This window comes from Coturnix japonica, chromosome Z (genome assembly GCF_054131305.1).
Source record: "Coturnix japonica strain WE chromosome Z, WE-NBRP24, whole genome shotgun sequence".
NCBI classification, from domain to species: Eukaryota; Metazoa; Chordata; class Aves; order Galliformes; family Phasianidae; genus Coturnix; species Coturnix japonica.
The window spans coordinates 26,868,936-26,891,638 of record NC_140702.1 but is presented as its reverse complement, the minus strand read 5'-3'; the positions used below and the strand labels follow the sequence as shown (position 1 = coordinate 26,891,638).

The following is a 22,703-nucleotide window of genomic DNA, read 5'->3' as shown; positions in this document are numbered from 1 at the left end:
AGAAGCCCTGTTACAACTGATGCTCACACAGAAGTGAAGCTGCTTTCACATTACAGATTGAAAATTTATTATCACTGTCTTGTAGGTACACTGAGGATGCATCAAAGCAACTCTATTGCTGTAATTTTTATGATGCTTCTCACTCAAGCCTCTGAAACAGATTGTTTGTTTAAAACTAGGTGACCAGACAGGTGACGAAAACATCACCCAGATGCTTAAGAGAGCTCACGACTGCAGGAAGACGGCTGAGAATGCAGCAAAAGCCTTGCTGATGAAACTGGATGGGAGCTGCGGAGTAGCCTACGCAGTCACGGGCTGTAGTGTGCAGCCCTGGGAAAGCCTCTCATCCAACAGCCACACAAGGTAACTCACAGCTCATCTGCTTTCCTTCTCCCCAAGAAAGTGATCTCAGAACAAACTTTATTTTTTATTGTTTTTATTCAACTACCTTCCGCACATCAATCTGCTGAGTTCTTTGCTTTGCTTTTCAAGTCACCATGACTTGACCAGTGGTCTGATTGCCTTTAGACTTCAAACAGCTACAGCTAAGATGGTTTGTTTAGTATAAATTTGTTGTGAGTGGTTGATTTGGAACTTAGATATTCCTCAGAAAGGGCAAAAAACATTACGTGTATTTTACCTCATTAACTTTCTTATTGCTTTATTCGAATTTGGATCATGTAATTCCTGTTTGTTTGCATTGTATGCAGACAGCACGCACATGTAGGGGTGCGAAGATCAGAATTACTCTTCCATTGAAGTTCTGGAATGTTCAGGAGCTGTTTCCTGAATGTTGCAATTCCAGCCACTTCATCCTGAAACATTTTCTGTGTCTTCTCATTTCCTTCTGACCTACTTGAGATTCCTCCTTCCCATGCTGTTCCACTGCATGTCAAACTGCAAATGAACATCATAAGTGACAGTAAGTTCTTCCAGAAAAAAGCAGGATGATTCAGGCTTTCTGAAGAACTAAGAAACCATGAAAATTAAATGAGCTATTACTGCATCAATGTTCCAGCTCAAATACATCTGCTAACAGCTTCATTTTGAGTTGTTGCCTGCCTGCAGTGTAGCTGTACTCTGTGCAGTGATTGTGTGCACATTTGTGGATACAAATTTGGCAAACATTCTGAATAAATATAGACAAATGTTCTTCTTTATAAGTTATTTTGGTTTCTCAGATTCACTCTAAAATTATATTTTAAATCATTTTTTGAGCCAATTCTTCATTCAAGTGCTGTCGGTTTTTTGACACTTTTAGAAGTTTATTTTAGTACTATATCATTTTCTCTTCTTGTCAGTGCCTTTTCTAGAGGATCTTATTTCCTGCCATCTGACTACCACGAAAGAGCTAAAAAGTCAGCACGAAGGTAACCTGAGGGAATGAGGCCCAAATAAGAGGGAAGCATGTTACTTGGAAAAGTTTTATGATGCTCTATCAATCCAAGAAAGCCTTATTTTCAGAAATAAATGTGACAGTGTGTGCTAAGAACACGTTGATCGCTCATGACACCAAAAGTATTGACCAACTTTGGGAAGAGGCTGGGCTTTTTTAACAGTTTATAGTTTCCAGAATCGAAGGGGGAAGTTAATATGGAAACACTGATCTGATCACAACTTGCATATTTTTGCCCCTCCCATCTCCCAGTGCTTCCAGTGTAATTTTTCTTGTCTAAACACACATACCAGTGAAAGCATCTCTGAAACCCTAGCTCCTACATGAAATTGAAATCTTATTTCCTTCTGTTGGGTTTAAATGGTGCAAGATAGAGGTGTTTTGAGATTTTTCCCTCCCGTGGACCCTGTCTCAAAAAAGAATCACTCTTTAGTTTACAGACACTTCTGTGGCAACGCGTAGGTGGAAGTTGTGTGCTATTTCAGAAGGCACACACTTTTTCTATACTTACATCAGATTTAAAAATTGAAGATTTTAACTCTCCTGTTCCTGTCATTCTGGATCTCTTTTTTTCCTCTTTCCAGGACCCTGTGCATGTTTTTTGGTGTTACCATGCCTATGTTGCAACCTTCTTAATCCATTCATATGTGTCCTCTTGTCTCTTGGGTCTCTGTTGTAGATTGACATCCCATTGCAACAGACCTCCAGCTGTCTCAGATTCTTCAGAGTTGGTGTTTCACGTTTCCTTTCTTTTTCCATTGCAATAGTAATCCAGTCAAAGACAGGAATGCAGATTCTGGATTTCTATCTGTTCTTGCCTGCTTAATATTTTTATTCGCCTTAAAGAGCTTGTCAATCTATAAAATCGGTGTAGGATGTGTCCATGTCATTACTGAGGTCTCTGTGAATTGACATTTAGGAACCACTGCAGTCAAGTGAAAACATTTTTACATAAAGTAGTTCAAATGCACTCTGAATCTGCAGGACAGTTCTTTTGCTGTAACTATTACAGTGCTGCAGGCTTTTAGTTGTGAATGTGTCCTGCTGCCTTTTCTCTTTGTAACCAATAGAGTAGAGGGAGTAAAGTCATGGAAGCCCTCTTTCACTGAGGGTTGTGACAAATGAAGAATTCTCCACGTTCTTTGAAATCTTATGGAATAGGGACTTGTAAAAGTGTTGACCCATCTTCAGTTTGGCATTTTAGATGTGATTCTGAATGCCAAATCACTGAACACATTACCAAGAGAAAATGGTAGGGGAGCCAATGGTGACAAGTGGTTAATGATTGCAAAAGGGAACAGCTGAAATGAAATGTTATTGCAGGGGTTGGTACTGGTGAAATGAACAAAAATAACAGCAAGCATCTCAGTTTATTTGACTAGCAGCAGTGTGGCAACGTTGTCAATTTTTGGAAACAGAAGTAGTCTGTGGTGTAGTTTGAAATCATAATTGCTTTAATGGACAGAACCAAACTGTGGAACGTACATTATCACTGAGGTTTGACTGCAGCTTGGAAAACAAATGAAACAGAAGGAGTGAGCAGCAATTGTAATCGTAAACTAAAATGGAGGGTCTTAATTTCCTAATATGTCTGTAACCCCAACCTTATATCTAGATTAATGACGGGGAAGATTCTCTCTCTTGTATGCAAAGGGAATTCTTGTCACTCTTATGTAGTGTATATCCAGAATACCTGGGTATAGCCAAATGCAGGACTGTATCACTCATCCGAATCCTGTGGGGTTTCAGATTAGAAACTGACATACGGGATTATCTTGGCTGAAGTGCAGGAATAAGTTACCTAGAAATATTCTAACAGGTATCTTATACCTCATTGCTAGTCTGAAGTAGTCTCAGGAGTGAGGGTGGTTTTACCAAAGGTTCCGAATTTAGCCAAACACGTTGTTTGTATTTTGGCTGGTTAGGCTGTTTTTCAGTTTCTCTTGAAGTTACTGTCTTTCAGCATTGTGCTGTTTCAGACCTCAAGTCACAGGATTTGCGTAGAAGACTGTTGGCTCACATGTAGTTTGTGCCTGTTGAATGCATTATTTAAAGCGCAGTGGTTCAGTACTGACTCTGTTCTTTTTGTTCTGTCAGCCTTGTATTGATTTGACTTTTAATAGATTAACTGAATGTTATACAAGCTTTTATTGACAAAATTCTGCAGTACACAGAGGTTACTCTGTGACGCTGTTGGAAGACTCATTTATATCCAGATACAGCCTTTGATTCACACACATGCTCATGAACAAACATATGCACAGGCAAATAAAACTGCACATTGTACCATACCAGCCTGCATTCTGTCAGTCTGATTTCTTTTTTCCCTGTTCCCATTAAAAAGCAGTGTCTGAAATTCAGGATCGTGTGCCTACCAGCTTAAACAGCACCAATGGACTGTCATTATGGCTGTGAAAAGATTTAGGGTAGGGCTTTGACTCTGGCAAAGCTGTGCTGTGGGAGTTCACAAGCACTGTGGTGGTACTGCAGTGGCTCATCACACTGTCCTGATTTCACAGCTGTTCACTGTGGGCTTTGCACTCTTCCTTCATGCTGTCCATTCTGTTGCCCATTTCTGGGTGGGGGCTGGTTGCTGAATGCTGGCAGAGAGGGAAGGTTCTTTCTTGTCCCTTCTTCTGCTGGCTGAGACAGTGTCCCCATTGAAATTCCCCCCCATCTTATTTATTTAAAAAAAAAAAAAAAAGACACTGCTCAGAGGAGCCAGCTCAGCTGCAGGCAGGCAGGCAGCCAGGACTGAAGTAAAAGCAGCCTAAGTATCACTGGCAGCGACCCAGACTGCCTTCCCTAGCTTGGATGGACTTGCATAGCCGTAGATCTTTAAGGGCCAAAATCTGAATATCTACTGAGTTTGAGTTTCAACACAATGTAACAATAGACTTATCAGCATTTTTGCTTGTTTTTCATTCCCAGAAGGAGAGATAGATTTTCTCCTCTTGGAACGTGAAAACTAAGATGAGCAATTTGGGTCCCAAGGTTTGAGCCCTGGGTGGACTTTGAAAGCTGTCCTTTCTTTGCTAACAGCTGTTTCACATTTAATTCAGGAAAACTGTGTAATTGCTGTCTTTGGATGCTGGGGAAACTTGCAGCATGGCTTCAGTGTAGAATTAAATATTTCTCGTGTTACCTACCTCCATGATTTTTACATCAGTACCTACTTCAGAGGGGTGCCAATAGGTTCAGTAAGTTGAGACTTACGAGTTGAGATTCTCTAAAAAAGAGCAAGTGGAAATTTATTTAAACCTGAAAGTTTCTGTTCAGTACTAGTGCTGGGTGTTTTGTGCTTTACTGAGGACGGAAATGGGTGACAACAAGAGAAAATACCAGTCTACTAGTACCATGGAAAATATGGCACTTGTAAGAAAAGGAAGGTATAATGGGTAGTAGATAGAGAACTGTGGAGAAGAAATATAATGCAATATTTTGTGAGGGGGGGAAGGTTTTGAGAAATCTTTGTAGATCTGCCAACTCTGTATCTCCTCCAAGGTCGTGCTTGGACTGTGTGGAAAAATTGTGAGTTATTGGAGGCACTTAATAATCAGTGCAGATTTATTTTAAGTAAAACTGAAAGAAGAGAGAAAAACCAAGCCTGTCTTGATAGGATTCCCGTTTTTCACATGCATAATACATGGTAGGACATCATCCTGACTCTCACAGCATGTGGCGGGTGGGGCTTTTTTTCCTCCTACAGAAATGTTGAACAGCAATGCAATTTGATATAGAAAGTGATTTATTCCCCTGCTGATAACTGAGATCATCTAGCATTCCAGACAAGCACAGTTAATGGATGACTTATCCTTCAGCCAACAGATAATTACAGGACCTCAGGAGACAGCAGGCAGCTTTGAGTGAGGTTATAGAAACAGCACAGCATTTTATTTTCCTTTAAGTGTTATTGCAACTATATTCAGTCCTGGAAATTCTAAAGCTGTATCAGACTCGTCCCCCTACAGCACTGGCACGCATGTGGGTGAGGAGGCAGCACTAAGCCACCCTTATCCTTAACAAGACATTAGTTTTCCTTCTCTGTGTTCTCTTAGTAAACATTTGTGGGGCAGACTAATGGGCAGTCATTTGTTTAAAACCATGCCCATATTAAAAAAGAGTTCTGGCAAGGCTGAAGATGTCTTTTTATTTAAAATCCAGCTAAACTGTGGGTTTGTTTTAGACCCCCCTGGACCTGGAGGAATGTCTGTGTACAGTGTAGTCAATCTATCTTAACATAAATTGAAAGATGCTACCATCTGATAGCTGCCAGTGGTTTTTTCCTTGGATTGATTCCTATAACTGTCCATTAAGAAATATGAGATAGTAACTGGTATTGCCATCAGCAGATAAAAATGAGGAGCAGGCTGATACATTCTTACTAGCTGATGCTTTTTCACAAAGAAGATGAAGAATTAATGGTGGAGCAGCAGAGGCAAACGTGACCTGCCCATGTATTGCTAAGAAATCTTAAGTAGCTTTGTTTTTTTGTTTAGTTCTAAAAAAGACTTGCTTCAGAAGACAAAACTCCATAAAAAAGTAATGCACATCACTAATGATCTGGCTTTGCAGTGAAACTGATTCTTTCGTACAGCCTAGAGAAATAATTTTTTCACTGAATTTATCACACCCCTCTGCATCTTCTGAATATTGCAACACCCACTGCATGGATGTCCTTTCTGTGAACTTATAAGACTCAGCTGTGTTAATGAAGTATTTAAGGAGAGTTTGATAGAAAAATACAAAATGAGTTCCAGTTTTTGCTTATTTTTTAATACTATTATTTCTATTTTCAGTACTACAAGCTCAACTGCAAGCAGCTGTGATACGGAGTTTACAAAGGAGGATGAGCAGCGGCTGAAGGATTACATCCAGCAGTTGAAAAATGACAGAGCAGCGGTGAAACTAACAATGCTGGAGCTGGAGAGTATTCACATTGATCCCCTTAGTTATGATGTTAAACCTCGTGGAGACAGCCAGAGGTTAGACCTAGAAAATGCAGTCTTGATGCAGGAACTTATGGCAATGAAGGTAATTTAATTACATGCAACAGACTAACAGTGCTGACAAAGCCCTTGTGCTAAGAATGCTAAGAATGTCATCCATATGGAAGGCATTGATAGTGATTGCTGGGTAATAAAGGGTTACTTAGTTGAAGTGAATAATCAAAGCCAAAAATCCAGTAGTAAAACAGGGACAGAAGGCATTGCATTAGGAATGACGAGCTATGTGTGTTTTGAATTAGGCAAAAACTTCATCCGTGGCTCTATTCTTAAAAAGATCTCCTTGACAAACCAGATGCTTTTTCTAAGAGATACAGCAGCTGAGTTGCTTGAGGGTGACCAAAAAGCATGATACAGCACTTCCCAAGAGACTGTTTGCTACTTAAAAGCATGCAGATGCACATCTTGAATGTTTGTGAACTCGAGCAAAACAAATACACCTCCTTTTAGTACCTCTGTGGGAGGAAGAATGGTCTGTAAAAAACTTGTCATCCATAGTGGTGTCAAGCAGTCACAATTCCAGAGCTGTTCTAGACAGTGTGCTGGAATTTGTAATCTGAGTTTGAGCAAAGAGTGGGTGTTGTAGTGACAAACAGGAGCAGAGATTTTAGTAGAACTCATATTTCAGGCCTGGTTTATGTGTCCAGTTCTAAAGATGGGATCTAGACAAACTAGCCTTTATTCACCAGGTATGAAGCTTATGTAATTTTAAACCTGGTTTCCGTATTGACTTCGAAAATTTAGAGAGGTGAACTAAAAAGTAATTATAGAGTCACAGTCTGGCTTGGGTTGGAAGGGACCTTAAAGCCCATCCAGTCAACCCCATGCCATTGTCAGGATTGAGTAATTTCACGGATGGGACTACCCACTACCCTCTACATCTAAACTGAATCTCCTCTCTGTGCTTTTCACATACCATGTCCACCCATAACTTGGTGCTGCACATAGTATGTTGGGTTTTCAATGCAGGAAATGTCCCCAGAAGTCACCTTTCTTCTTGCTTGGTTCCTGTGCAGTTTGTACTGGAGCAAGCACACACTTCACTTACATAGCTGGAATAATATTCTGTCCTTTCTGACAGAGAGCACATTACAGTAGTGCTCACTGATTATCATTTGCTGGAATTCACAATTGCAGAAAATTTCTTTAATTTCCTGAAAATGAAGTGGTGAAAAAACTGAAGGTTGTCAAAACTTGGAAAGGATTTGATGGTAGATGGCTTCTCATATCACAGAAATTGAAAACACTTCTATTTCTTCTATTGGGCATTACAAAAGGCCCAAAGGCAGAGCTGTACTGTGCATGCTTTGGTCCCAGGGGAAAGTACTACCTTACAAGCATTCCTGGCTGTTGCATTACACCTTTCTCATTTGTTTAGCAAACTATATCATTGCTAAGCCTATGCATTTCTCAGCTTTCAGAGTATATTATTTGTATGTATTTGAAATATGAAGCTTAATCAGAACAGTATATGCATTTGTTTTCTTCTTTAACTTGAAGCAGATGGACTCAGGATGCAGATAACTTCTTTATGTAGCTTCTCTTAGTAAATTCCTTCCCTTCAGCATTCGCAGAAAGGCTAAGTACAGCTTGATTGAGCTACTCAGGTGTTTCCTACAGTTGGGTCTTAGGACCTGCTGCCTTGTTCTTGAAACTTGTGTTTGTTAGCATTTATCCTGTGTTTGTTGACACTTCTCATATATGACTCCAAGAAAAAAATGATCACCAGCTGCATTGTTTCTTACATCTATGTATTATGCTAATGGAGCTCTGAAGATGCCTTTATACTGTCTTTTCCCCTTTATTACTGATGAAGCTGATCCATTAAAAGATAAGCTTGAGGTGGTGTTAAAAAGCCTCACATTTTATTCTGTTCTTCTGTTGCCTTGTTTTATTTTTCACTCAACCAGAATATAAGACCTATTGGTCCACCAGGGCTTCTGTAAAATCCAGATCTTTGCTTCAAGCAGTAATTAACCGTGTTTCCAAATACATTCTTGTCTGCGGTTTGTCATCATTCATTGGGTCTCGCTTTGAGGTCAGTTGTTATGCCCCAGTTAGCAAGGAGATTACTTCTGATGGGTGTAAATAATTCTTGTTTTGTTGTCCTTCTGCATTCCAGAGGACATGGAACCTCAATAAGAAGTCTAAACTTCCTGCACTGATCACTTTTCCTCTCGTGTGTACAGGTGTTGATGAAACTACTACAATCTTCCCTTTACTGAGAATGTTAAAAATCCTTTCATTCATCTTTATTAAGCATCTAGTGCACTGTTACACTCTATAGTGAGATACGCTTTAAACCAGAATACTGCTTTTATCAACATTGATACTTGTTTTGCTTATGAAAGATTGAACCTTGTGTACAGTGATCCTCTTGGAGTCCTTTTCGTGACTCGTGGAACTTCCTTGCTATTTTATTCTTCTGATATGACCACATTCAGCACAAATTTTAATTATGAGAAAGTTGTGGCGGTTCTGATTTTGTTAAATGAAGGGTCCTTCATTTTCATTCTAGTTTTCACCAAATTCAGAATTGGAATATAACTTTAAGTACTCGGTATCTGATGAAATCAATCCTGAAATGACCAGTAGATTTGGTACTTTAAGCTTATGAGGTTACATGGCTTACAGAAGTCTTCTGCAGTCAACTGAAAGAATCACTGCTGTCCATCTCATCCTTTGTTGTTTCATTGTTTACATGCCACTTGTTCTTCAGTTCCATGCTCTGAGGAGGCTGCTCTATTAAGCTACACCATTCACTAGAATTCTGTAATTTAAACAAAAACAAAACAAGCAAACAAACAAAATACCCAGCAGTAGTAGATAAGCTGAGGTGAAATTGTCATTGAAATTAATTTTGGATGCCATCTTAGAAAACATATTTTCATTGGAAAAAAAAAAAAAAACAACAACAAAACTAATACATATGTAAAGACTAATTGACCCCATAAATAAACTTGATCTACTTAAATTCTTTTCATGTTAAATATTACTCGTTGCCACCCTGCCTCACAGGCTATATCTAAAACAGCATTCTCAGCCATTATTTTAGCCTTTAGCCTCAGTCTTCCCACTCATCCATGTTTTTCCTTTCCCGAGGGCCTCTCTAAGGGAAAAGGTGACAGTTCTTCCACTTTACCACTGTTTTATCTTCACATCTCTTCTTGTGTGGAGGGTAATTTGGGTATTCATGATGTTAGACTACATAACGATCTAAATTAACTGTCTTCATAAACAGAGTAGGTAACTCACCACTGGCCCTCATGTTTATTCTGAGCTAGTAGACAGTGTAAACAAACAACTCATCTTTAAATAGAAACTTTAAAGTGATGAATAAAGTTCCATAGATCCATTATTCCAGAGGTTAAATTCTCATTTTTCTTTTAGAACGTAAATGTCTGAATTCTAGGCTGAATTTGCTTAGCTTCAGCTTCCAGCTTTGGAATATTTTGCCATTCCCTTTCCATGAAGGTAGGCTTCTGTCAGAAGTATCTTATATTCACATAAGTGTCAGAATACTCTGCGTAAATTACTTCTCACCCTTCACTAACCAGGCTAAGTAGATAAATGGCTTTAGAAACAGAGGATTAAGAAGCTAAGCACATACAATTAGACAATCAATTTTAGTTCCTGTAACTAACTTGCCTCATCATTGTTTATCATTTATTTACATTTTTTGCCACTGACAGGGAAATTAACGTTGTTTGCCTAACAGCTAAATTTCTGCAAATCACATTGAACGAAACTGATTGTGCTTCTAAATTTCAATCCACAAACAAGTAAATGAAAAAATGGATGATTTTAAAGCTCATACAAACTTTCCCAAGCCTGAGGAGTTTTAGGATGCCCATTTTATTTTTTGCATGTTTTATATTTCTAAGGAGGTCAAAGATTACTTTGGTTGCAGTATGTTCTGTGTTACTGTACTGTACCTGTATGCACTGCCTACACTTAATCCAGACAGTGAATTTCTGTTAGGAGCGTAAATTCTCTTATTCAGAGACAATTAGTCTGAATATGTTCCAGCATTGTTTACATAATTCTTTGCTAATAACAAATGTCATACCGAGAAATATTTTTGAAGAGTAAGACAAGGCATCTCAGATATTCTTGTGACTAGAATATGGTTTTTGGTATAAAAAACAAGTAGTGATTTGTTTTTAGCTGGATATCCAAAAGTTGTCCAACAATTGTCTTTCTTTCTGAAATGTTTGCAAAGTTAGCAAATTTGTTCAGAACATTAGTAAATAAATTGGTGCATTAACTCAGCTTGTAAATAAATGTCAGAACAACTAGAGCTTGCCATGTTGTAATAATGAGAATGTGGTTCCAGCTTTCTCGTTCTTGTTTTGGAGGTTTTTGTGAATCAGATGGTGTGATTTTGTGTGTATATTTTATGATTATTTTTATAAGTATTTTGTGGATACTGGATTTTCATAAGTTCAAAATGACCAGACATTCCATGGAATGAACTTTTCCAAATTGTCATTAAACACAAAGGGACTTCTAGTTCAAGGCAACCCATCAATTGCAAGTTGTGGGGTTTTATGAGTGAGTGCTGGAACTTCATTCAACTTGGCTCACTCATGCTGTGCTCATATGCTTCTGCCCAGCCGCTGCCACTGAGAAGATGTTAGAGTACAGAGGCTATCCCCACATTGCAGTTGTTGTGTTACTATGATTGACAGACCTGTCAGAATGGTTGATCATTTGTATGTGAACTAGCTTTCAGAATTGGACTTTGTTCTATGAGGTACCATTATCTACCTTCTGTAAGTCATATTTATAGAAGAACTTTTAAAACTGCAGCCTTGTGACATTCCAGTTGTGAGTAGTTAGGATTCTGGCCATTTAGAGGGGAAGAAATTAAAAATAGATATCTGGTGATGCCGTACTTCGTTGCCGTTGCTGACTACTTGTTGTACTGCAGAGGCTGGGTGTAAGGCAGGAATTAATTATTTCTGTTTGTTGTCCAAGTCCTTTAAGTGTATTCCATTGCAATGAGATGAACCAACTCTAATTTGTTCGTATCGATAAGAAAAAGTTGGAAGTTGTTTGATGGGGATCTCAGACACTCCTGCATTTAGGAAGGATGACATGAAGAGACACGAAGGGCAAAGTAGAACTGAAGAAATTTCAGCACCTGGCACCCTTTTCAGATAGCCAGTACTCCAGGCAGCTTGATATCTGAATCTTAGCTATGTCTGAGAGAGGACAGTGCAGCATGTGATGCTCACCTGTAGCACATACTGTCCTTCCTGACAAAGAGAGTGTGCTGTCTTAAAGAGCCTTCTGGATGCTGATAGTGTTCTTCATTAAAAGAGCACTAAAGTAATAGGAATGTTGCTTTGTTTGGTTTAATCTTCTTTTTGATATTTGTCCCATGGAATATCATTCAGATAATGTTTCTTCAACAGGAGGAGATGGCAGAGCTCAAGGCACAACTCTACCTACTGGAAAAAGAGAAGAAAGCATTGGAATTGAAGCTGAGCACTCGAGAGGCCCAGGAACAGGCTTACCTTGTCCACATTGAGCACTTGAAGTCCGAAGTGGAAGAGCAAAAAGAGCAAAGAATGAGATCTCTCAGCTCAACCAGCAGTGGAAGCAAAGATAAAGTGGGAAAGGTCAGGAGTCAACATAAGTTCCAGTGTTAGCACAGACATTATTTGTTGTATATTCCACTTCTCTACAGTAATCTTTAGCTTGTTGATCATTCTGCTTTTGTCACTGTGTTCATGTCCTTTCTCTATTCTCTGACTGTTAGGTGGTTCTGTACATGCTGTTACTCCTGAACACTTTGCAGAATTACTGTTAAGCCTGAAAAAAAATAACTGTTTTTTTAAGGAGTATTACAACAAAGCCATTCTTCACAGGCTATTTTGGTTGATTGTGTTATGTCTTGGTTGTTGCCAGTTACCAGAAACCTATAGTGGAAGAGAGAGCGAGACACTGTGTCCCCTCAAACCTAACAAAAAAAAAAATTGGATACTATTCCTGTGAAGCAATTAGAGCATTGTAACAACTGCCTCCTTTTGCAGATCAGTCCATAATGATTTGAGATTTTTCAGAGTTCCCCCATTAAGACAGTAACTTCAAATATAGTCTTGACTTGTTTCTCAGGAATGCAGCGATGGCACTGCAACACCGTTAACACTGGCAGAGCTGAGACCATACAATGAAAGTGAACTGACAGCTGAACTTACAAATGCGCTCAGGCGGTAAGTGGTTTCTTTCACAAGAAATGTGACTTGTTTTGTAGGTCTAAGGAAACATTTCATTCCAAGCCCGTTTATGTTAGTTATTTAGAGGAAGTTTTTCACTGAGAGGGTGATGACACACTGCAGCAGGTTGCCCATTTGTGGAGGCATTCAGAGCCAGGCTGGATGTGGCTCTGGGCAGCTTGGTCTAGTGGTTTGAGACCCTGCACATGTCTGAGGAGTTGAAACTAAATGATCATTGTTGTTCTTTTCAACCCAGGCTGTTCTGTGAATCTGTGATAGAAGTCCATGGTTCTCAGCTCCATTCACAGAATCACTGTATTGTAGGGGTTGGAATGAACCTCTAGAGGTCATTGTGTGCCACCTCCTGCCAAAGTAGTCTCCCTACATCAGGCTGCACCAGTAGGTGTCCAGACAGGTCTTCAATATCTCTAGAGGAGACTCTACAACATCTCTGCGCAGTCTGTTCCAGTGCTCCATCAGCCTCACTGTGAAGAAGGTCTTTCACACATTGGTGCAGAACTTCCTGTGCTCAAGTTTATGGCTGTTTCCCCTTGTCCTGTCCCCACAGACCACTGAAAAGAGGTTGGCCATGTGTCTTTGTCTCCCAAACTTAAGACCTGCAAACATTTATTTAATAGAACCACTAATGTCCCTTCATGGGATGTCACATACACACTGTCATATACACACTGAATGCTTGAATTGTCAGGAATTTTGTTCTGTATTCAAGGAAGAGCATGAGACACAAAGTGGCAACATTGTTTGCTTGAGGGTATGCAGAAAACCTGTAATAATGGTAGGATTTTAATTCTGATCTTTGGTTGAGTTGGGTGTTTGCAGGTTAGAACTTGGGTATGAGTTACAGCAGCGGAAATTGTAGTGATTTTCATTACTGAGATGCTGCGTTTGCCTCCTGAGTATGTAAGCGGAGCTACAATTTGATTGTGAAGAACATTGTTGTGTGAAACATTCACTTTCCAGAGAAAGAGAAAACTGATGTCTCAACAAGCTGCTTTTGTGACCAGCCAGGTCTTATCCAGAGTTTGCAGTTACACATTAACTAGGTGCATGTTTGTGCAGCTATTTCCATTGCACCAGCTGTGTGGTAACTCCATGATAAGTACATTCACTGCAGTATGTGATCCTGGTTGTTTGAGTTCTGCTTTTTGTAAGACAGAGGTATACGGTATCTAACCAGGTGGTTGTATTTTGAACCTGTGCAGAATGTTACTGGCAATTCAGACTGGAACGTGTATTTTGCTTTTCTGATGTTTACACCCCCTAAATGGTGGAATGTCCTCTCTGGCAGCTCTGGTGTTTCAGTCCTGGAGTGCTTTTCCCATTGCTTGCAGTGTGCCTTGGGGACAGTTACACCTGAAAGACATTAGGTAAAAATGTAAGATCATTACTCTGTAAAATCAATAAAACTCCTACCATTGACTTAATAATCTGGCAGTAGCTAAATGTTTAGTTAGTTTGATGCCAGGAACAACGTTCTGCGATTAAAATAATGGAAACCATCACTTGCAGGTAGGCAGACAAAACCCATCAGCAAATCCATCTGCATAATCACTGCTTGGAGCCTTGCCCTCCCCATGTCAGTCACACTCCATACTAGTCCAGCAAGCAGCTCCGCTGGCATCTTCTGCCTTCATTCAGACTGTAACTTTTTCCTGTTCCTGTTATTTCTTGGATTTTGAGAAGATACCAGTGACCTGAGTTAGTGGAGACTTGAGTAAAGTCATGACATGTGGTTTGCTGACAACACAGAGTAAAAAGAATTGCTTCATCTACTATGCTTTAAGTTGATTAGCATGGATTTCTAGGCAGGAGCCCAGCAAGTACAGTTTGTCAGGCAGAAATGGGGAAGAAAAATAATCCGATTAAACTGTACATAAATTTTGGAGTGAAGGCTCTCTGTGTAATGGAAATATGGCTGTACTAAATGTGATTGCTAGTGCCAGTGGGGCTCAAGCGTGGTTACCATGGACTGTGTGGACAGCATGTATTTTTCCCAAAGCAGTGAGCTGGTTCGGTCTGCCTGAGCTCTTTGTCTTCTTATGCTGAAGTCTTCTGTCTGAAAGTTAGTAGAAAGCCTGTCTAGCATGTGGAAAAAGCATACTGGAACTTGCTTAGCAACAGCAGTGATAAAAAAATACCAGTGGTTCTTAGCTGGGGTACTTGGGTAGATGGAGCTTCAGCTACAACAATGGAAAACATACTATCGTGGATCCACAAAAGAGCTTTAAAAGTAATTGAAGTGTATTCTCCTCTACACAAGTGCTGCTACAACACAGAATGGGACAGACAGCAGCTGCAAGAGTAGGAGACTCAAATTAGATGTGATTGCTTTTGGTGCTTTCTGTCTGAGAGGGAATATGATGACAATCAGCAGCCCTGCTTGCTACCCTTCTTCCCACCCTGTCTTCACAGAGATAAAAGCATTGGCAGCGTGTCCCCCTCCCCACAACTGCTGCTTTCCCATTCTTTGTTGCTGCAGAACTGTCAGGTTCTTCTGATACAATGGAAGTAGAGCGAAACCCAAATAAAACAGCAGGATGCAGGCATCCTTTTGATTTTGGGGTAGTTAAGGGGCATTTGGGTGTTCTTAGTCTGCAAACATGAAAGTTACCTGCAAATTCCATGTTGTGAAGATAAAAGTTAGTGGTGTTACAGACTCGGATGGCTGGTTTAGAGACATGTTCCTGTGTGGGCAAGCATAAATATTTTGTACCGAACTTTAGCAATTTTGTTTTTTTCCTTTGCTAATGGAATGATGGATTAGTACCACTCTCTTGAGTTTGACATATCCATAAACAAACTTGCTGGTGGGAGATACTTTATTCTTGAGACAGCAAAATGTATTCCCAGCAGCCCAATGGCCTGGCACTGACACTTAAGTATTTGCCAGAGGCCAGTTGTATCATTATAGCAGGGTGATAACAAGGTTGATGTAACGGACTTGTTTATTATTTATTTATCAACTGAGTTTGTTCATTCTATGAAAAAATGGCCAAGTTGGCAAGACTGAAAAATCTTCCTCTCCACGTGGTAGAAGGGCTCTGACTGTTGAGGTGTACAGCGTCAATGTTGCACTGTCTCTTTCTTTTTTTTTTTTCCTTTCCTGAGCTTTCTGTATTTTGTGTGTGTATTTAGAGGGTCCTTTATAAGGATTACGAGGGTATTTGGGGCAGGAAGGATGATAACAGTCATGGTGGTCAAAGCATGCTGTACCTAGACTGACTTTTGAGACCTTGCCTGGATAATGGGTTGGCAGAAAACAACAGATGTCTAAGTGCTGTGCAGAGTCACATGAATTGTGTCAGTCTAGACATGTTTCATTCAGTATCTACCAAACAAAGGATGACTTAGCATTTGTAAGTACAACAAAGAAGTGATTTGATTTCTGCCTCTTGATGACTTCTGAACCTGGAGAAGCTGCTAAGTGATGCTACTTATTGGGAAGTCCCCACACAGAGGCAAAAAGGGTGGTAATCAGAAGGACTGTCAAAAACTATTTTTGTCTTAACAGATGCATTGCACAGAGCTATCATACTGCCTGTCTGGAATTAAAAACTCTAGGTCATGAGTGTCCAACCTTTCAGCTTGCCAGGTCTGCACTGAGTGAATAGGAATTGTCTAGATAAATACCTTTATCTAAACAGAAATAGGAGCCGCGTAGTTTTTGCTTCTCACAGGACTGTGTTTAGTCATCGAATCAAAATGTATAACCTTATTTGCCATAACTTGAGCTGGCACTGCACTGCTGCCCTCTTTGTGCCCTGTCCCCAGCTCAGAGAGTGCCAGGTATTTTATATTTACTTATTCCTGATCTCTTCTTGTCTCGTCCATAAAAGACGTGGATTGCAGTCATTGCAAATTTCAGGGATCTCTGTCTGTTTTGTGACAGCAATGTTACATTGTGGTTTCCCTTGGCTGCCTGAAGGGTTTGGAAGGCATGTCGTCCCTGTGGAAATTCCCCCAGAGTGTCCAGCTGAGAGGGTTCTTGTGAGAAAGTGACTCACAGTGATATAAGGCTCAGGCTCCTCAGAAGCGCCTTAGGCAGCTAGTTTTGCTACATGCATAACAGATAACTAGAATTTCTGCAGTTTGTTCATAAGGAACTGCTTACCACCAGGTAGGCTATCACACTTGTCACAACTTCCCTGTGGCCTTCTCTCTTGTCCAGCTTGCTGGTCTATTTCCAGGATAATTTTGAGACCCTACTCAAGGTGCTTGACAAAAATACATCAAAAATGCAGTGCTGTTTTAAAGCATTCAGCATCTTTGTGGTCAGAAAAGGATACTTCTGTGTAGGTAGCAGTCACTGCTGGTATTCTCATATCTACCAGTGCCCAAGGAGGTGAACTAGAAAGATGCAGCATTCTAGGAGGGCTATTTTAACAGTGCATTAGAATTTGAGTAGTGCTGTTTGGTGCTTCTTAAAAAAAAATATGTGAAATCTGTTATGTATTAGCTCAAGCCAGTGAGACTGGTGTGCTTGGGAATTTGCCTGGGGATTCTGCATGCAAGACTGACATAAGATGTTAGTTTAAACTGCTGATGAAAGAAGAGCTTGTCTGCATTCCTTTTGAATGTCCATCCGTGACCTCCTGGGGAAAGGGGAGCTGAATGTCTAGAAAAAAATAATTGCATGTCACCCTTGCTCAGTTGGACCTGGAGGTGGCAGAAGGAAATGGCAGGATGTGGAGAAGGGGGCTAGGAGCTGCTCATGGGAAGTAGGAGGCATGGGTCTTCGGTTCTGCGGGGTTTCCCATTGCTCCAGCAAGCCCCAGTGCCTGGCCAGCCAGTGCAGGCACCCGTGCACAGGAGCCCTGAGGCCTTTCTTCCCCAGATCCCCCTGCCCAGCTGTGTGAGTACAGGGCAGAGGCTGTACTGGAACTCAGGGTGCCCCACTGACTGGGGCCCAGGAGTTTGAAGGGCTCTGCTTTGTAGCACAAGTGCTTCCTGGTGGGGAAAAAGATACTGCTTTGGATGGTGAGATGTTGGATAAAAAGTTCCCAGAGGCTTCCAGCTCCTCAGCCCTGTTTTTTCCTCCGGATCTGGAGAGAGCTTATTGTTCCTCTCTCAGCCCAGATTTGGCAATCGCTGAAGGTGCTCTTGACCCCAGGGCAAAGGAGCTATAGCTCATGCTTTCATCAGACAGGAGTTAGTTGGGGACACTCCAAGCCATGAGCAGAAGGATCAGTTCTCCAAATGCCAGAGAGGAGCAGCTTTCTGTTTGCAACATATGGGAATTCTGCATGAGATGAGTAAGGGCAGAAAAGTCTGCCTAGGAAGATTGCTGGCATATGAATCTGAATATGCCTCGAAAATCCCAGACAGGAGAGAAAATAGAAGGTGCTGAAGACCTCGCTTACATTATTCTGGGCCAAACATGGTGTTGTTGTATGGGGGCCAAATTGACAGAATCTTCAGACATGTACCCTATGTTATATAATTTCCTGTATGGCTCTGGCAGGATTCCACCTTCTGTGCAGTGGTAGCCTTGAAGCTAGATAAAATGCTCAGCCCTGTCAGTTTGCTTTTCTATTAAAACCATCCAGTAAGTGTGAAACAAAAAGCCCTTGAAAACTGCTTAGCAACTTCCCACTGAATGTTTGGATTGTGAAAGTAAAGAAGTCCTTGTTACCACCATACTCTGCATGCTATTGGGTGTACAGTTTTAGTGGATGTCAGAATAGGCTCTAGGCCTCCAAACACACTATTCTGAACTTTTTCTTGGAAACTGTAGTCAAGGGATTCCCCCTCTGATTTCCTAATTGCCCTGCAGCAGAGTCCCTGTGCTGGAAGTGAGCCATGCTCTCAGATCATGAGCTTGTTCCCTTTTCTGGGAACACACATTCATTTTCTTTGTGCCCTTGAGGTTCTTTGGATGTGCTTTCTGCCATTCTAGCTGCAATAGCTAATTGGAAGAGGAACTGGTGAGAGAAAAGCTGCGCTGACATCTGCAGTCCACCTGAATTGTGAGTTGGAGGATCGTAACAGTGGTGTTCGCCTACAAATGTTTGCCCCTGCTCCCTTTCCATCAACAAACACACAGTTGCTTTCTCAGGCTTCATTCTTTCCTGTAGCACAGCCCAGGGGTAGGGCAGCAGTCTGTGCTGGGCATGCAGGCTTCTCTACTAGGTTCTTCTATAGGCACTGACAGCAGGCCATGCCACAACTGTGAGACAGCCCCTGACAGGATGTTCATGTGGTGGCATGAAAGGCATCTCCACCCCAGCTCACAGTTCTGACACTTTCTCATCCCGGAAAAGATGCTGCATATGACTAGGACTATTGTTCTGAAACATCCTGTTTTATTAAGCCTGTAGTGACTGATTCTTAAGATCACAGAGCACAGCCCTTCCAAATAAATACCTGGGGGAACTGATGGATAGCAAACTGGACATAAGCCAGTAAGATACCCTCACTGCTCAGAATGGCAACTTTATCCTGGGCCACAGCAAAAGAAGCACACCCAGCAGGGCAGGGGAGGTGATCCTACCCCTCTGCTGTGCACTGATGGGATCTCACCTGGGGTACTGCATCCAGATCTGAGCTCTTCAGTACAGGAGGGAACTGTTGGACCTGTCGGAGTCTGTCCAGAGGAGGGCCACAGAAATGACCCAGGGGATGGAACATCACTCCTACAAGGATGGGCTGAGAGGGCTGGGGCTGTTCAGCCTGGAGGAGAGAAGGCTCCAGGGGGACCTGAGAGCAATGTTTCAGTATCTGAAGGGGAGCTGTAAGAAAGAAGTGGACAGGCTGTTCTGACATAGGAAAATGGTTTCAGTCTTAAAAAGAAGAGATTTCTACGGGATATAAGGAAGAAGTTTTCCACAGTAGTGGTGGTGAAGCAATGGAACAGGTTGCCCAGAGTAGTGGTAGATGCTCCATCCCTAGTGACATTCAAAGTCAGGCTGGATGGGGCTCTGAGAGCCCAAGTCAAGGTATGGATGTTTGTTCCAGACGAATTGGATTAGGTGAACAGTTCTAACATTCTGTGATCATGATGGTTTGCAGTAGCATTCAGGGAAGTTAAGTGTCTATGGAAATGATGAAGACATCTATTTGTGTAATGCTTCAAAGGAATGCAGAGAGCATCTCAGAATCCACTATCTCCTGTTTTTGCTGCCAGACTAAAGAATAAGTTCTGGAAAGACACAAATGAGGATAGTTCTCTGTCTGGTAGGGCTAATAAGTGTTAGAAATGAGAAGAAGAAGCATTATTGAGCATAGGAGAGCAGGCACTGGCAAGTACTCTTCCACTGACCTCAGCCTCAGGAAAAGACAACAAATCTGTCTGGATCTCATCACTGCACACCAGAGAATGCATGTGTCTTAGTGGTATAAATCCACCTTTGGTGCACCCGTATTTGTAGCATTGCCCTCTGTTAACTGTGTATGTTGGGTGCTCAGAGCTGGCATCTGGGAGTTGTGTAAGCAGCTCACAGAGGCGCAGGGAGTTGGCACTCTTCTCCCTGTGTCTTTGGCAAGCAGTAGGCAAAGGTGTTGCAGGACAGATTTAAAACAAAATCTGCTGCTGCTTTGGCTGAGGTCAGACAGTGTGACTGGTTGGACGGCTTGTGTGCAGAAGCTGATAAAAGCTGGCAGTGGTTTTAGCAGGTAACAGTCACCTTAACAGCCAAACTTCATTGTGTGCAAAAAGTTCCTCCAAACCTTCCCCACTGCTTTATTTTTTTTCCACGTGGCTCTTGTTACCCCAGGTTTATCAGGGTATCTTGGCTGCTGTGTGTTGTGGCTCTGCAGGATCCCTTCCCTTGGGACTGTACACTGTGTTTTCACAGCTGTTCTTTTTCTCCCACCTAATATTGCACTGACCAGATAGGTAGGAGTTTTAGCTTTTCTCTCCCCAAACACTGCAGATGTTTTTCCATGCCTAGCTCTGTGCTACTGAGCGTTTCCCACAGCCCCTGTCTGAGTCCCTTGGAGCTAACAGACCCCACCTGCAGACCCACACGGTTCTTACAGCAGCTCACACACACTGGTTGACATACCTGACTCATGATGGGCTTCTCACTTGTCTTCATCTGCATGTAAAAAACTGGTTTACTCCTGTTTTCTTTGGAAACAGAGTGCAGTACTTCATTGAAGAGATCTCTAAGGAATACGGACAGTTCCTCATCACGGGGCCTCTCCTTAACCTGTTAACCTGGCTGGTATGTCAGCATCTGCAGAGTGCTGGAATATTTCAGAGCTGTTCTGTTGCTGAGGCAGACAGGCACGGCGCAGTGTGCCACGTGCTGTCGTGTCTGCCTGTGTCTGGTTGTAGGATGCTGCCGCAGCCGGGCCAGCACAAGCACTGCAGGCAGCGAGCGGGCAGACAGCTTCTGTTGGGCCTGCAGGCCTTCGCAACATGTCGGGTCATAAACAGCTCTCCAAGAGAAAATCTCTTGGTGTTCTGATAGGGTAACTTCAGTGTGAAGAAGTTATTGTCTTCCTCAGTACAAGGGAGTGTTTGTTTCCATTTAGGATGGTGTTTCACCTGGCTGTCAGGCTTCACATTCTGCCCTGGATGCAATGCAGGCACTACATCCCAGCTGCAGCTGGGCAGCTGCCTGTGAGCACTGTGGGGGTAGTTTTGTGTGTTTGATTTTGGTTTTGATTTCTTTTGCTTCACCTTTTCCATCTGTTCTCTCCTCTCTTGTTCTTACCTCTTTCTTCTCTCTGCAGTATGAACTGGACTTGTTGGCTCCTACAGAAACCACGGATCTACTGAAATTCACAGTGTAGTTTAGATCACTTGGGTAAACTGGAGACCGTAACTGAAATCAAGTGACATTGCTCTCCATCTGTAGGCATTTCTAAGTACAGATTTGTATCTGTACTTAGAATCAAGCTTAAGGGCAAATCTGGTATGTTGCTGTTAATCAAAATTCTGATGTTGTGATCATCGTGATGCTTGATTTCTCTTTATAGTTTATTTTGTTACCTAAGTCAAGACACACAAGTTGACATGTTCCAGGTACCCTTAAATAAATACATTGTGACTACTTGGTTTTTGGTACATAGAAGGCAGTGACACACCAAAGGCTTCTTCTCCTTTCTGCTTGCTGTGCCTCTGAGCCTGTGTTCTAAAACAGTGGATTTTATACAGTTAGCTTTTGGAAAAGCTTAACATAAGAATGACTTTCTTCACTGTCCATGTTAAGTTATATTACATATTTTTATCTGTAAACACGACTGAGGAAGAAACTTGATGACCATTCGTGCTTTTGCCAGCTCAAGTGTTATTTCTGCTTTGAAAACAGTTTTCTCCTTCCTTTTCTCCTAATACAGAGAGAAGAAACTGAAAGGTAGAGTGCAGGAGCTGGTGGGTGCTTTGGAGAGGCTCACAAAAAGCAGTGAAATCAGACATCAACAGTCTGCAGAATTTGTTAATGACCTGAAAAGGGCAAACAGGTAAAGGATCTCCCAGCAGATGGATGCATCGCTGGTTCTTTATTTATTTGTTTATTCATTTTTGCTTTGTTCTAGTAATGCACTGTAAGCCTCACCATGTTGTCATGACCATTTCTGGATCCTTGCAGGTTCCAACAGGTTGAATCCTGAAGGTTAGATGTGGAGGAGGGATGCTGAAAACTACATAGCTAAAAACAGAGTGGAGGAAACAGGTTGATCATAACTGGGTTACTAGGAAGTACAGTATTATTTAAAACAAACAAAAGCCTGATTCTTTCATTTGATCAGACTTCCAGATCTGTTATTTTGTTTAAATTTCTCCTTTTTCTGTGGCTCCAGCCTCTTTAACAAACCAGCTTCAGTAGTCACACTTTAAATGCATTGCTCAGTCAGTGCTTGTGGGTGTACTGAGAATATGGGTTTTATCTGCCTTTCTTTCACAGTGTAATTTTCATTAATACATTACGCTAAGGAGAGAAAGCCCTTGTGGTGAGGAACAGCACCCGCCTCAGGCTCTCCTGCTGAACCAGGTGGATGTGTAAAAGATATTTATATATGAGATACTTAGCAGCTGACAAATAAGCATGGGGTGTCATACTCTCATGCTAACTTTCAAATGCAGCTGTTTGTCTCAGTCTCAGTGCTGGA

General features: G+C 41.5%; 1 protein-coding gene and 1 long non-coding RNA gene across 8 annotated transcripts in view; one reads left to right on the top strand and one right to left on the bottom strand.

Annotated features, from left to right (window-relative positions):
- Positions 1 to 22,703, top strand: part of MCC (MCC regulator of Wnt signaling pathway) — a 165,568-nt gene that overhangs the window by 138,397 nt on the left and 4,468 nt on the right. For all 7 annotated transcript variants that reach the window (XM_032441473.2, XM_032441471.2, XM_032441472.2 and 4 more), the window contains 5 exons: positions 180 to 363; positions 6,196 to 6,430; positions 11,823 to 12,029; positions 12,526 to 12,623; positions 21,933 to 22,055. In XM_032441473.2, coding sequence (XP_032297364.2) covers positions 180 to 363; positions 6,196 to 6,430; positions 11,823 to 12,029; positions 12,526 to 12,623; positions 21,933 to 22,055 — 847 coding nt within the window. The remainder of the gene's footprint in view (positions 1 to 179; positions 364 to 6,195; positions 6,431 to 11,822; positions 12,030 to 12,525; positions 12,624 to 21,932; positions 22,056 to 22,703) is intronic.
- LOC107306347 (uncharacterized) lies at positions 13,329 to 20,888 on the bottom strand. Its single transcript, XR_001552084.2, has 2 exons — positions 20,651 to 20,888; positions 13,329 to 14,000 (listed from the first exon to the last, which is right to left on the bottom strand). It is a non-coding gene; the product is annotated as an uncharacterized LOC107306347 (long non-coding RNA).